The following is a 15,243-nucleotide window of genomic DNA, read 5'->3' on the forward strand; positions in this document are numbered from 1 at the left end:
CTCTAGGCTTGATAGGTATTTTACTCCCACCTGATTCTCCCCTTATCTCCACAGGCTCCTCCAACCCCACATTAATTTGGCTTGCCACCTGAGCCATTATCTCCATGTCTCTCGTTACCTCCTTACCACCCACATGACTGGACACTATCTCTTCCTCCACCTCATTTCTCCAAGATCCCTCTCTTCTAAAGTCCCCATTAAAGCCCAGACCACCCTTCTTCTTCCCCTCTAAACTCACCCTTAACAAGGCCCCAAACTGCTCATCACTCCCACCACTCCCTTCTTTCAACTCTCTTCTTAGGACAACCATTAGAACCATGTATGATTCTACCACAGGAAAAGCATAGAAAAGGTGGTTTTTCATACCTGAAGGGAGCCCACATGCTTTTACCTTGAGCTGAAATTGTTCTGCCCCTCAGCCTCGTTAAGTCCATTTCAATATGAACCCTTAGAGATCTTCCCCACCCACTTTCATCTCCCTGTACATCAACATCCACTACCTTTCCCACCGTGTTCCCCACCTGCTCTCCTTTCTCTTTTGTCATCATAGCTAAAGGTAGATTATACATCTGTACCCATAACTCCTCATGATTGAAGCACATCATTGATAGAGGGGTAAAACCATCAAACATTTTAAGCACCATTATCTGGTTGTCAAACAGCCATGATTTCCCTCCCCACACTTTCTATTTGTCTGCATGGCTTGCAAATCTTAGCCATCGTGAACTCAAGAAAAGTCCTCCCAAAACCACCTAGCACCACCTCGGTCTGCCAAGTTCCGACAAAAAGATGCCCACTCACTGCTGATTGTCCTCCCTGCTCCTCCAACAAATTCCGTAAGAATCCTGCTCGGGTGCAGTACGACCCACTTCACCTCTCTTTCCAGTAACAGAAAAGATAGATAATACTCTGACGAACTGGACATATTCTTATTCTTCTGAATTGAAGCGCTCATTATGTTTTATTTTCGACACTTGGTTTATTTAAAACTGTTTTTTTACAAAATAATGATATATTTAGTTAATTATAAGTCTCTTACCTGGCTTCCATTACCAACGTCGCATGACATCCCTAGTCTACGGGAATGGGTGTTACACAAAGTGGCTTCAACGAATTCAAAGTGGTAAATCCAAACTGGTAATTATAGTTATCACCTAACTCACAATATATATGTTCCCATTATTATATTGTATGGCGTATCAACGTTTATTGAAACACCATATGCCAATAAACTTTAGAAAGTGTCTCTGAAAGCTTGATCGTGTGTGGCACTTTATTCTGCAATTTTTAGATCGGATGCTGGCCATCTCTCTTACACATATACAGTACACAAGATGGATAGGAAATGGCTCATAACAGCTGGTTTCACAATCCATTGATTTAAACAGCGCCTGCAGCAGGATTATCTGGCTGATTTTCCGGCATAGCGTCCTGGAAAGCTGGTATTTTATTGTATTCCTCGTTCAACCTTGATAAAAGAGGGAACTGAGTCTGCAGATAAAATTTGAAAAATAGAACTGTCAGAAGATACAGATAGAGAAACAGACATGTTTAGACCATATGTTTCAAGACTAATGCACAACCATTAACAAGTTCGAAGCAAGCATAAGGGTAGGTAGTGCCACACTAATAAAGTAAAAAATATCCAACGCCAAAATTCCAGCTGGTAAATTAAGTAGGGCCATCTCGAGACCAGAAGCAAGTATGAACCAGGCAGAAGAACAATATACAAAGTTGGTAATAAAACAAAATGCAAATAACGCTAATATATGCAATGAAAACATAAAGGAACAACTTGGAAACATTTTACTTTTCTTTTGAGTGGCTTTTTCACGAGGAAGAGAATAATTTTACAAGTAAAATAAACTGGAGAGTCTAAAGGAATCAACCAAAGCTACTTGTTTTAGAATTAAATCCCTATTGGCTGACTTCCTATCACCTGTTTCGAAGGTTAAAATGGTGGAAAGGATGGATTATTTACTCATTTTTAGAAGATAGGGATTCCATTCATTGCGATAAATTCTCCTTGAGTGCAGATCAGGAAATGTTTGAGGCCAGCATGTGAAGAGCTAAACTCAATGTGAATGGTAGTCATGGCAATCCGAGTTTGTGTGGAGATGGTGGAGTGGTTTCAGATGAAGGGGGAATTTTGTTGCAGACTTTTTGGCTTATTATGGGGTTGGCTTTAACACAATGGCGGAGGTGCAGGCCATATATGGGATGGCTGACAGTTCTTGTTTAAAACTGCAACTATGGATGGTTGAGCGTGGATCTGATTCTCAAGTACTTGTACATGCGTTAAATGGAAAAGAGAACTATGAACTGGATTAAAAAAGAAAAAAGAATTGTGAACTAGAAATAAATGGATGGAAGTTTGGGATGATTTAATGAAGCTGAAGTAGAGATTGTGTCTGAATAAAGAATGGATAAAATTACAGGAGATTCCACATCCAGGCAACCCTTTAACTCTTTTCCAGGAGATTCCAAAAGATTTTGCCTCTAGCCATCCAGGTTTTGCTAATGCTTGTGATCTCTCGGGTTTTGCAATGTGGTTTGTACTAACACCCTAAGTGAGTAGTAAAATGAGCTTTTGCTTTGTCAAACCAAAAAAAATTAAGGCCACGACAAATCACCTTTAGAGATGAATGAAAAAAATATTTGCACAAATGTAACCAACACATGAAATTATAGAATAAGCAATACCATGTCAAAATTGAACCGTTTAATTGCTCCATGCATCTGAGGCGCTAGAAACAGATCTGCCTGCAATATAATTAAAATATCCCAATCCATGATCTAATTCACACTTGCTCTTGCTCTGTGGTATATTAGAAACTATGAAGTAAATTTTCCAGCATACTGTGTAAGGTGCAACTAAGACGTGGTGAATAATGCCAGCATCAGTTCATTGGCATATGCCAGAAGCCTAGTGCTTAGAATTGAGTCAGGTACCTTCCTGTCTCACAATGCACGGTTTTGAAGGCAAAAAACAATGCTCAGATTGTTGTCCTAAAAATTGATGAGTATAGAAATGTTGTGTTCTGCTGCCAGAAAGGTAGCAGATGGTCTTAATACTTAATGCCTTGTTTGGTTACACAGATGAGATGGGATGAGATAAAAGTTGAAAGTTGAATAAAATATTGTTAGAATATAAGTTTTTAACATTATTTTTGGTTTGGGATTTGAAAAAGTTGAATTGTTTATTATATTTTGTGTGGGAGTTTGGGAAAGTTGTAATGATTACATGAGATGAGATGGTTTGGTTTGTATAACCAAACCAGGCCTTAAGAGTTGTATAAACATTGCATACCAGCAAACCAAAATCACTTTTTGGTTCTAGAAGATACAGCAAATTCAGGATGGTTGACAACTTTATTAGCAAAGAAGCCCCCAACAAATATTGGACTTTTGGAAGTAAATTCTCAGAGAAATGCATGATTCTTACTATTTCTCTGTGCAATAAGAGTTTATGATATTGAGCTCTAGGTAAGGTACCTAGCAAATAGAATGTACCATTGGCAACCCAAAGCCCACCCCTCCAGCCGCCAGCACAGAAAAAATAGAAAAAGGCATTTTTATCTTAATGGCTATTATACATTAGTAGAACGTTCCAAAACCGGGTCTACAAATTACATTAACAAAGTACAGCCTACACTATATGCAACCATACAGGCATGCACACAGATGGAGCAGAAAACCAAACCAGGAAAACTTCTTCTCCAGTTGCATATCTTCCTGCATGGCCCTTTAGTAACTTTTCAAGTGCTGAAACAAGAGGAGATGATAATAAAATATTCAGGAGCAGAAATTAATTGTACATAAAAATTTCATTTATGATGGGCAAGGGGGAGGAAACCAGCACTTTAGGAAGCAAGAAAATAAAATTATGCATTCAACCTTTATTTCTTCGCATTCATGAATCTTTTAGAAGTTTTGAGAAAAACAATTGAGACCTTTTTTTGTGAAAGTGGGGGGAAAAATGAGAAATTTTTTGGATAGAAAATTTTTGAGATGTCTTTTTATTAGAGTTTGTGAAATTAGGTTGGTAGATTTGAAAAGTTGTTTCTATAAGACTCTTGTGATATATGTTTTTTTGGGTTTTTGTGAAAGTTTTTTTCAGCTTTTGTGTTTATTTTCAAAGAAATCTGGGCCAATGGTTCAATGTTTTTTATTTTAAATAGGAATTTTTAATTTAAAAGATGTTTAGATTGAAATTGAAATAAAAAAAAAAAATGAAAAATTTTGGAAAAATAATGAAACCAAGCATGGCCTTAGTTTATATTATTTCCAATGTATAAAGTTTTACTCGTATGAAGCTACATTATCTTTTTTTATTTTGATTGGCACCAGGTGTCCAAGAACAAAATCCCCAGGGTGCACAAACCCTCGACAAGGAGTTTTCCCGCAAGTGCACTTCAAGTGAGGAGAAGTTCCTGCAAACTACATTATCTACTACCCTATTAGATTAATATTCATATAAAAATACATCATCCAATCTCCAATTGTATTATAATTAAATGATAATTAAAAAATTTATTTAATTAAATTATTAATTTTTATTCAAAATTAATTTCCTTTTAATTTTCAAAATGCGTTTCTTTTGGTTCTATAAACTTGTATCATTTTTTACTTCAGTCACTGAGGAATTTTAATGAGAGAAAATTGTACATGAGAATGAGCTTTTGAGACATGACTAACCTCAGTACTTGATAATATTGCTGGAAAAAAATGGTTTCACAATGGACAGACTTCTCAGCTTGTTTTCTTGATTTTTGGTAGTAAAGTGTAATGAATCTAAAATATTTTATATCTTTAAAATTTTAAACATAATTAGAACATTTCAGAATAAAACACTCATAAACAATTATATATAAAATCTTGAACTATGTCCACACATCGCAAGGATGTTCCACTAGTTTCAAATCAAGTCAATTGACAATAGGCCTTGTTGATGCTGTTGATCTTATGGAATGCTGACCATGGTGATACTTTGGAGCATATACAGATAATCAAAATCAAATTTAAATGTCAATTGGCATAGTTCCTGAATTGCAACACTATTATCAGATATCAATATCTTGCTCGAATTCTGCACACATTTTATCAATATAAGGGCAGTGTGAAAGATGGTCTTGTCATCACAGCTTATTGTAATGATGATGCTTGGACTATCATCCATGGCTGAAACCATTACCCAAAACATGTTCAACAACTCTAGTTCCATAATTTGAAGGTATGGATTTAACCCGGCTCCAGATAAGCGAGATTGACATGGTAGAATTTTTTTTTTTTTAATTGTTTGCTATCTTTTGGATGTAAGGTGTACAGAGTGGTTAATCAAATGGCTGTTTTTTTTTTTTTTTTCTTTGCAATATCAGGTGCTAGAGGATCCAGATAGGAATTCTTTTGCATACAGAAAGTTCCTACGGAGGTTAGAGAGCACTTGGTAATGGATAAGGCTCGTTTACAAGTCTTGAGGTGTAAATGATTTTTCCTGTATAGTGATGAAGAACTGTATATTCTTTTAGGCGTTTTCTCTAGTTACATACTGAGTTTTAGCTCCTGTGAAATTATAAAAGCTCATGTCTTGGGCAAGAAATAAATTTCTGCTTTCATGGGTCAGAGTGACATCTCAAATTTAAATTCAAGGTATATTATGTATAAATAGGTATTCGAAACTTGCAATCTTTCAACAAAGCTTTGCTTGACAAATGGCTATGGAGATACCACAGTGAACTAGGAGGGGCTTTTGCATAATCTTTCATCAAATTGAAGCGTGGTGAGCCATGGGGAGGTTGGTGCTCGAATAAGGTGAGTGGGCCTTATGGAGTGTGGCTATGGAAGCACATAAGAGTTTGGGACACAAATCCGAGAAATATCCATTTTAAGGTAGGTTATGGATCCAAAATAAAATTTTGGCACAATGTATGGTGTTGTGATGAGGCACACAAGGAAACTTATCCACAATTCTATGACCTAGCGTACTCCACCTAAGGGTGGCAATATGTGACAACCTGTGAACCCAAATACGATACGAAATTTGCGGGTTTGAGTTTGATATAAATGGGCTCAAGTCAAAACAGGTTAACATATTAAGACACGATTAATAAACAAATCAATAACAAGTTAGCCTGCTTGACCTGAAATCAACCAGTAATAACCCATTTAAATTTTATTTCAAAACTACAATTTTATTATTGTTAAGTTGTAGTTTTGGTATTTCTCAAGATGTTATGCTTTTATTGTTAGAATTGTAATTATGGACCTATGTTCATATTTTTCATTGTAGGGTTGTAATATTGGTTTTATTATATGTTAAAATTTAAAAAATATTGATATTTTTTTGTTGAGGCAGGTTTGGAAGTAAGATGAGAAGTTTGAATTTGAAATAAAAGTTTAAAATATTATTTTTTAATATTATTATTAGTTTTGAATTTGAAAAATTTTAATTGAGATTTGAAAAATTTAAATTGTTTATTATATTTTATATGAAAATTTGGGAAAGTTGTAATGATGAAATGAGATGAGATGAGAATTTTATATCTCATCTCACATCCAAACCTACCCTTAATAGATAGTCTTATTCTTTTCTTTAGATATTGTGCCTACATAAATATAAATTTTAACTTTTATGTGAAATCATATTAATCAGGTCAAATGGGTTATAAATTTACATGAAATGGGTTGAAATGAGTAATGTTGTTAACCTATTATAATTAATATTACATAGGTCAAAACAAGTGACACGACAAGACCCATTATTTAAATGGATCAGGTTAGGATTAGAAAATTTGGCACGTTTAGCTTAACAGGAAGTTTACCTATATAGTCAAATACCAATGACTTGACACGATACGAACACAACCGGCAAACACAAATTACCACACCCAGCTCCACCCGTTTGTTGAAGTGAGTCGAAGACAAGATTTTTATGTGCCACTCTAAGAAAAGGAAGTTCATAGTCCACTCTTTCTACCAAACCATGACAACGTACAATACAAATCCATTCCCATGGAATAGTATTCGGAAGACAAAGGCCCTAAAGGCAACATTTTTTATATGGATGGCTTCCTTGGGAAAGATGTTCACTCTAGACAACTTAAGCAAACGTCAAATTATAGTCATGGATTGGTGTTATATGTGCAAAAAGTGGGGAGAGTCTGTTGACCATCTACTACTTCATTGTGAGATTGCCATGACATTGTGCAATGAAGTCTTTGCTTGGATGGGATTAGCTTGGGTGATGCTGAGAAGGGTAATTGACCTCCTAGCTTCTTAGAGAGGCATTCGGGAAGCTCTCAAATTGCCCCAATATGGAAGATGGTTCCAATATGTTTATGGTGGTGTATTTGGAGGGAGAAGAATGCAAGAAGTTTTGAAGATCAAGAGCTGTAAATGGATGAGTTTAGAAATTTCCTTACAATACTTCACTCCATTGGTCAATTGTAATTGATTTTCATGGCATGACTTTTTATGAATTTCTTTTTCTTTCTTTTTTTTATATGTAACTTTTTATGAATTTATTGTATAACTAAACTAGCACGTTTATGTGTTGCTCTTGTATATGTCCCATATGCTAGCGCTCTTGCCTATCTTATGACCAATAAAGTCTTGTTTAACAATAAAAGAAAAATGTATTAATAGTTATTTCGTTAATCTTACATCTATCTCTATCTCTCCTCTGCCTCTGTCTTTGAGGTTTCGGGGAAGTAGGAAGAAGAATTAGGTTTAGTGGCAGCCTATTGAAAACTTACCTGCAAAGCCTTTTGTAATATGATGGTTAGCCCAGTAAAGGTTCTCACCGGGACCAACTTTCTCCTCAATGTATTTCTGCAAACGGGAAAAGCAACAGCACAAAAATATTGTAACAGTCTATGCTCCGACAATCTCAGGACAATACCACTTTAAATTTAACAAAGAAATGCATAGCCACAAAAGTCATAGTTGGATACGTACCAGTGTATCTATATTTTGAAAAGGCTGTATGCTTGAGGAAACAATATTGGCAGCCTATATATCAAGTGACAAAGGCAGCCCATCAGTCTCTGAATCAGAAGTAATTCCAAAGACATCAGAATATTAAGAATAATAGATATGACTTTAAAAAAATAATAATAATAAAAATAAAAATCAATAAATAAATAAATAAAATAAGAAAGAGTCCATCACAAAGATACAATTATGTGCAGATGTGTCAACTACGTACTCGGGAAATGTGTCAACTACGTATTCGGGAACCCATACACATGAAAATCTACATAAGACTAATCATAGTAGACATGATATCCTCATCAAGTTGTACCCAGGTTTGATAGTATATGCTGAAGTCCATATGCTTTGTTAAATATAAAATAGAAAGCAGGTATCTACATGAGTTCATCAAGTGAGATGGATAAGGTAGGAAACAGTCAGGATTTCAATTTTGTGATCCAGCAGCAGCTCCAGAAATTGTTTTAGGTGCAATCACATGTTATTAACTACGTGGAAGATCAGGTTTATGATCCGATCAAAAGATCATTCAGTCAGTAACCAAATTGTTCCAACATAACCAAATTGAGGCATGCCCATACTTCATAGATCCTCTTTGTTTTAGGTGCATGCCGGCCAAGTCTATGCCTCAATACATGCCCATACTTCATAGATGCTCTTTGGTGGGAGTATTCACTTTTTAGATTGGAAAGCAAAAACCTAGTGCTCTATTTTTATATAAGTACTCTTATAAATTGAAGCTCTGCTAAACGACTTTTTTCCCAGTAAGCTCAGGTGAAAAGCTGAAAAATATAATCTAACAAATAGGACCAATAAAAGCATCAGGTTGTCAATGATAAATGTATGTCCAAGGTTTTTCCATAAATCTTTACAAATTCAAAGCACCGCTAAGCATCCACAACCAACCCATAAGGTGTTTCCTATCTGAAGGTTCTGCACCAATTCATTTCACATGGGTGACAATCTTGTCATACAGGACAGCTGTAGCCTTCAGCTTAGTGAGCATGGATATAATAGGGGGATGCCAGAGAAAGCATTTTTATTATTTTGAAAAAGAAGTATATAGGAGCAAAAAAGGACTTCACCATTTTGTTTCTGAAATGTCTCAAACGAGTTGCTATTCCCAGGCAATTGAAACTCTCAACTGTTTCTCTAGTAGAGAGGATTTAAATTTTAACTAATTATTTTAACATTACAATTTTTTCCACTTTTTTGCTCCAGATGGCGCCATGGGCCATGAAAGTGTGTAGCGATCTCCAACATGCCCCATTCATTAAGACATAAGCTTATCTTCATCCATTTTTCAGCACTCTTTCATTTATGATTTAAAGTATTTACCAACTTTCTTTGAAATCTATGTGCGGTGCTATGAAACCCACTTCTAGCACCTTTCTTATTCATGAAATGATTATAGGTCCCTACGAATTGCCTGTGCATCCCAGGGATTAGTCGGAAACGCTGCTCTCGAACACCCAATGTCAATAAAAAGCAATTTCTACGAATCGCTATTAAATGTGAGGACCCAAGTCACTTCAGGTAAAAGGTAGTCAAAATTGTTATTTACAACCAATATATGTAGGGCTATAATCGAGCTGAGCGGTCTTTGGCTTGCCAAGCTCAGCTCAAGTCAAAAAACTCAAGTAGCCCAGGCTCGAGATTATTATTTAATTTTTGTTCGAACTCGACTCGATAAGCTAAATTCCCGATTCGAACTCAAGCTCAACTCAAGTTGTTTATTTTTTTTATGTTTTTGATAAGTAAAAATATTATATATATCAATAGGAGTAACCAAGTACACTGGATGTATAGAAGAAAACACTTAGCCCGTACTAGAGTGCCCCGAATGACCCAAAAGCATGTGAAAACTACCCAAAATGCACCAAACATGAATTGGAATGGAACACACCTCCCTAACCCCAGCCCTTTGTTTCCCATACAACTAATTCAAAACCCTCTATAAGACCGTCTTCACAACGCCCTCCTTTTAGTCTTCTCTTGACTTGAACTACCTCCCATAGCGTCAATCGCAGTGAATAGAGCTTTAATTTGGTCTTCATATGCATCATTTGAAATCCCCATGATTTGCTTAAACCTGTTAAATTTATTAAGAACCCAATCCGATGGTGACCCTACTACATATCGTTTAACAGAGGAAGAGAAACCAAGGGAACAACATTATCCCCAGACGTAGTACCCAACTGTACTCCTGAATCTAAACCTTTCTCCACAGAGGCACCAACAACAAACTTTCCTACCCACCATATGGTTGCTCGACAACAATATGGTTGTTGTCCATTGTTTTTGTCACCATTACAGGTTCCTCCCCTCCATCAACATTGCTTGTATGTACTCCAGTCCCCAACAATCCTTGCCGTGCCACTTTATCAAACCCTACTACTCCTGAGGAGACACAGAACAGGTAGGGGAAACACAAAGAGGCTCTACTGTATCTTCCAAAGTATTCAAGACCATAGATGGACCCTCATCTTCAGCTAAAAATGAACCCTGGACAGAAGTACCAACCCCATCTGTAACTGGTGCATGAGGCCCTATTGCTTCCTCAAAAGGCATAGTGACATTGGCATGGACAAAGATGCCAGCGTCCAACGACCCTATCTGTGACGGCGTTGAACCTTTCCCGGCACACTTGTGGCCTTCAAACCCGAAGGATCTATTCCAAATCCTCCGGCCCTCCCTCATCCATTCTCGACCCACCACCAAAACCCACGACTAGGTCTAGCCCCTCATCCACTTTAATCATTAGATCACTCACATACTCCATAAATCCCAATGTCACCTGATAGCATTTGTCTCCTACAAGTGCCTTCCCCTTTACTTTTTCCACTAAGCTGATCTCGGTTGAACTAGCCGCCATTGACCTCAGCACCACAGCGTACGAAGCACCTTTAACTAAGGAAGACCTTCCCACTATTTTTCCAGCAACAAACTTCCCACTGTTTGTATGCTTCAGAAAAGTGGCTTTTGAGCCAATAACACTATGAATGGACTACATAAAGTCTCTCCATCCAAAGCCATTTGCACCCTCTGGAATCACCGACAAACCTTTACCCCTTCCATTCTAGAATTCTGAGAGTTGCAGAAAGCTGCCAATTGCGTTAACGTGATGTTGAATTATAAAAGCTCCATTATCCATCCTTAGTTCTCTGAAGAAACCTTCATGACAGTTAGGTTCTAAACAATCTTCAATCCCCTTAGCCACCCACAAAGCTGCTGTCCCATTTAGACACATGAACTTAGCTATCCTTTTGCTACATTCAGAGATACAAAAACTATTACCTCCCTCTTTCGTAACAAAAAAGTTTTTTATTCTACTTTCAACCACCTCTCGTCTTCCAACTGAGACGAATCCGCATTGTACATCAGCATCGTCAGATCCCAAAACCCAAATCAAAGATATCCTACTGCTCTCTCTTCATCCTCTTCAGGAAAGGGAAAAAAAAATCAATTATGTGCCCATTTCAAAGGCAGAGACACAAAACGGACTCCTGGTTGCCGAAGAAAAACTGACAATGGGTCGCCAAAATGCCCTCCAAGAGGTCGTCGGAGCCCGTCATATTGTTCTATGGAAGCCACAAAGGCCTTGCACTTAATAGATCTAGGCAAAGAGAAAACTCAAACCCAAAATCTTGGTCGACAGATAAAGTCCGACGTCAGATGGCCAGCAAAGATCTTCAGGACCCAGGTCCTAGCCAGCAAAGATTGCCAGGACCCGGCACAGAACCACCAGAGGGTGGTTCCTTTGAGACTACGCAAGAAACACAACTCCGAAAGAACAAAAAACCCATGTTGCCATAAGCATTTTCGGTGCTGGATACCTTTCAGCGATGTCAACAAAGCCTGCCAGCCCTAACTGTGCCGAACGTGAAGTGGCACTCGCCGAACTAGGGGTGGCAGCAGTATCTCAAGGGCTCTCTCTCTCTCTCTCTCTCTCTCTCTCTCAGGTCCCTCAAAGTGAAACATCTAAAGACTTCCTACTTTCAATATTCAATTATTTTTTATTTTCTAAATAAGATTTAATAATTAATAAATTAAATAAATAAAAAATAAAAAGCCTAATATTAAATTTTTACAACTAACATATAAAACCTCTATTGAATTATAAGATTTAAAAATTTATAAATAATTAATATCTAACTAGTTGATATTTATCCATAATAACAATATATTATATGCCTACATAAATTATTAACACAGACACATAATATGATAGCATATCTATTTTATATCTAGTTCCTACATACTAGTCTATGAAATTATTAAATATTATCGACTAATTATTGTACAAATTATAAAATATAGCTATGAAGCATATTCAATACATAGGCATAAGTAATTCGGTTACATATTATATATTTAATTATAAAAGTATTATGCTATACCATTAGCTAATACATATATATATGTATATGTACATAGGTGTATGTATATATTTATCAATATATGAATGAGCTTTAATTGAGTCAAGCTAATGAGTTGACTTAAGCATAAATGAGCGGGCCTTAACGAGTTTTAGCTGAGTCAAGTCAAGTTTTGTCGAGTATGTGTCATTTACTAATCGAGCGTGTATCTGCTCTCACGGATGAGCTTTTTTCTTCACGAGTTGATTTCAATTCGACTTTAACCAGGCATGTATCGAGCAGGCTATTGAACAAACTGATTCATTTAGAGCCCTAAATATATGCAACAAACTCATATATTTGAGATAATGACTTCAATAGCCAAGGAATATGTCACTTTTTTTTAACAACAGTATTTGATTTAAGATTTAGAGCTTGGGGAGCATGGGATGATCTTAGATTTTTCATCCTATAAAAAATTATACTTCACACTATTGAAATCTATTAGTTTGAACACAAGGAATTTGATCAAAAAAATATGTGATAACACAAAATATGCTAATAATAAAAATTATCAACAAACAAGATGCATTATTACCTGGTAATTGATGCCTCTTTTCTGAAGATCTTGAGGCAACAATGGATGCTGAGGATATTTCTCTTCTAAATACTGTGTACATTACAAATTCAACAAGAATAGTTGGAGAAAAGATGTAAACGTGCAGACAGAAGGTAAAGAAATTGTGAAATCCTGGTAAAGATATACCATTATGATGGCGAAAGAGTCGGAAACTATGACGTCCCCATCCACAAGCACTGGCACGTAGCCAATAGGATTGAGCTCTGTAAACTCTATATAGCGAAGGAGGGAATGATTTCAAGTGCGTTATTCTCTTCTTATTTTTCTTTCGTTATGATAAACATTGAAATTATAGAATACATGCAGAGCAATAGCGCTCACGCTGGAGATTGACAAAAAAATAATACATGCATAAGATTTGGATCCTAGAAGAACAAATAGAGAAGCCAAAATCACCTGGACTGAAGTGCTCTCCCTTCAACAAGTCAACTGCTTTATACTCGTATTTCAACTCTTCAATTTATTATGTGAAATTGAAACAAAAAATGGATAAATAACAGTTCATATGCTCAAGAAACTATTAGAATTAGGTTGGGAAGCAAAGTTCATTCATTACCTTTCAAATTGAGGGCAATACGGACACGGTAGGAGCAAGAGCTCATATAACACGAATACAGTTTCAGTTGATTCTTATCACCACTTCCACTCGCCTGCTCCAAAACCCAAACTAGAGCTCATTTTCTCGCTCTTCTCTCGAAAGGGTTACAAACACGCAAAATAACTACAGAAAGTGGGAAAAAAAAAATAAGACTCATAGATTATGATGGTGCATACCATCATCACCCAATCGATGTAGCTGAGAAGTCCGATCGATCGATTGATCAACGGCTGAATCCTGAAAAGTCAGACTTGGTTTCGCCCAAATAACACAACACCAACGCAGCCGACCTTGACGCACTGTGAATGGCGTCCGTAAGGATTAAGCGGTTACATGGATGAGGTACAAATATGTAACTACCAATCATATAATTTATTATTAATAATAATCAAATAGTTTGAATAAGAGTATTTTTTAAAAGTGGGATAAGATGAAATGAGATTAGAATTTTATTAATAATATTAAGATAATTTGTGAATAGTAATGAGATAATTTGAATTGAATTTTTATTTTTTTTTTTTAGAACATGAAGAGAAAATGTTAAATAAAAAATATTATAAAATTAAAATAGTTTTACAATATTATTATTTTTATTTAAAGATTTAAAAATGTTAAATTACTTTTATTTTTTGTTTAAAAATTTGAAAAAGTTGTAATGATTAGTTTGAAAATATTTTTATTTGTATTATGTTTGGGAATGAGATGAAATAAAAATTTTGGGATGAAAATTATTTTCAAACAAGCCCTAAGATTTTTATAAGGTTTTAAAAAATGAGAGAGAAAATGTTGAATAAAAAAAATTATAAAGTTAAAAGAATGTTAGAATATAATTTTTTAAAAATGATAGTATGAATACCAAATATGTCCATTTATATATTTTTATTTTTTTAATAGTTAAGGAAATGACTATTAGTAAATTTCTATATTTTTTTATTTTTTACTTAATAGTTTAAGGATATTTAAAAAATGATTTAAAAAAACTCATTTGTACTAATATGTAAATATGGTGGGCACATTTAATACTCACCCTAGCATTGTCCATAATTTTTTAATATTATTTCTTTTTTGAGATTTAAAAAAAAAATAAATTGTTTTTGTGTTTTGTTTGAATGTTTGAAAAAATTATAATGATCAAGTAATGATCAAATAAAAAAGTTAAAAATTTAAAAATTTAAAATTGATGTTTGGATGTGAAGATGAGATGAGATGAGAGATGGTTTTAAAAGTTTGTGAAACTAAATCAGGCCTAAAATTGAATAAGAACATACAACCATCTATATTTTAGAAGATATTCCAGCCACAAAAAATTATATAAAAGTAATCTCACAAATTAAAGTGGTTTAATATAGTTCGTCAAATTATAAAGTTACTTCAATTGTAAAAAACATTTAAGAGATTATACAAAATTTAACAGATGAGATAAGATGAGAGATAATTTCAAAGGTTTATGAAATAAAACTAGGCCTAGGATTAAATAACAGCATACAACTATCTGTTTTTTAGAAGATATTCTAGCCACAAAAAAAAATTATATAAAAATAATCTCACAAATTAAAATAGTTTAATATAATTCGTAATTCGTCAGATTATAAAATTACTTCAATTGTAAAGTAAATTTAACAGATTACAAAAAATTAAGTTACTTTTCATTTTACTTT

The 15,243-nt window shown here is 35.0% G+C and overlaps 1 protein-coding gene across 3 annotated transcripts; it reads right to left on the minus strand.

Annotated features, from left to right (window-relative positions):
- Window positions 1–1,105: 1,105 nt before the first annotated feature.
- On the minus strand, window positions 1,106–13,924 carry LOC122289587 (glutathione S-transferase 2-like). 3 transcript variants are annotated; one of them, XM_043096729.1, is made up of 10 exons: window positions 13,762–13,924; window positions 13,544–13,637; window positions 13,384–13,440; window positions 13,114–13,199; window positions 12,946–13,017; window positions 7,957–8,010; window positions 7,755–7,830; window positions 3,704–3,765; window positions 2,704–2,763; window positions 1,106–1,491 (listed from the first exon to the last, which is right to left on the minus strand). In XM_043096729.1, the coding sequence occupies exons 1-10, from the start codon at window positions 13,765–13,767 to the stop codon at window positions 1,381–1,383; spliced, it is 678 nt and encodes a 225-aa protein (XP_042952663.1). In that variant the 5' UTR covers window positions 13,768–13,924; the 3' UTR covers window positions 1,106–1,380. The 3 variants fall into 3 exon arrangements, with proteins under 3 accessions (XP_042952663.1, XP_042952662.1, XP_042952664.1); XM_043096728.1 differs by having other exon boundaries at window positions 3,671–3,765; XM_043096730.1 differs by lacking the exon at window positions 2,704–2,763.
- Window positions 13,925–15,243: the final 1,319 nt, after the last annotated feature.

The sequence above is a fragment of the Carya illinoinensis genome, chromosome 12 (genome assembly GCF_018687715.1).
Source record: "Carya illinoinensis cultivar Pawnee chromosome 12, C.illinoinensisPawnee_v1, whole genome shotgun sequence".
Classification (NCBI taxonomy): domain Eukaryota; kingdom Viridiplantae; phylum Streptophyta; class Magnoliopsida; order Fagales; family Juglandaceae; genus Carya; species Carya illinoinensis.

Bases quoted from the DNA above. Each gene is read 5' to 3' on its own strand.
- LOC122289587 (XM_043096728.1), bottom strand. The intron at 8,011-12,945 runs GTAATAATGCAT...CTTGATATATAG, and splicing joins AAAGAGGCATCAATTACCAG to GCTGCCAATATTGTTTCCTC. The intron at 2,764-3,670 runs GTATGGTTGCAT...ATTATATTGCAG, and splicing joins CTCCATCTGTGTGCATGCCT to GCAGATCTGTTTCTAGCGCC.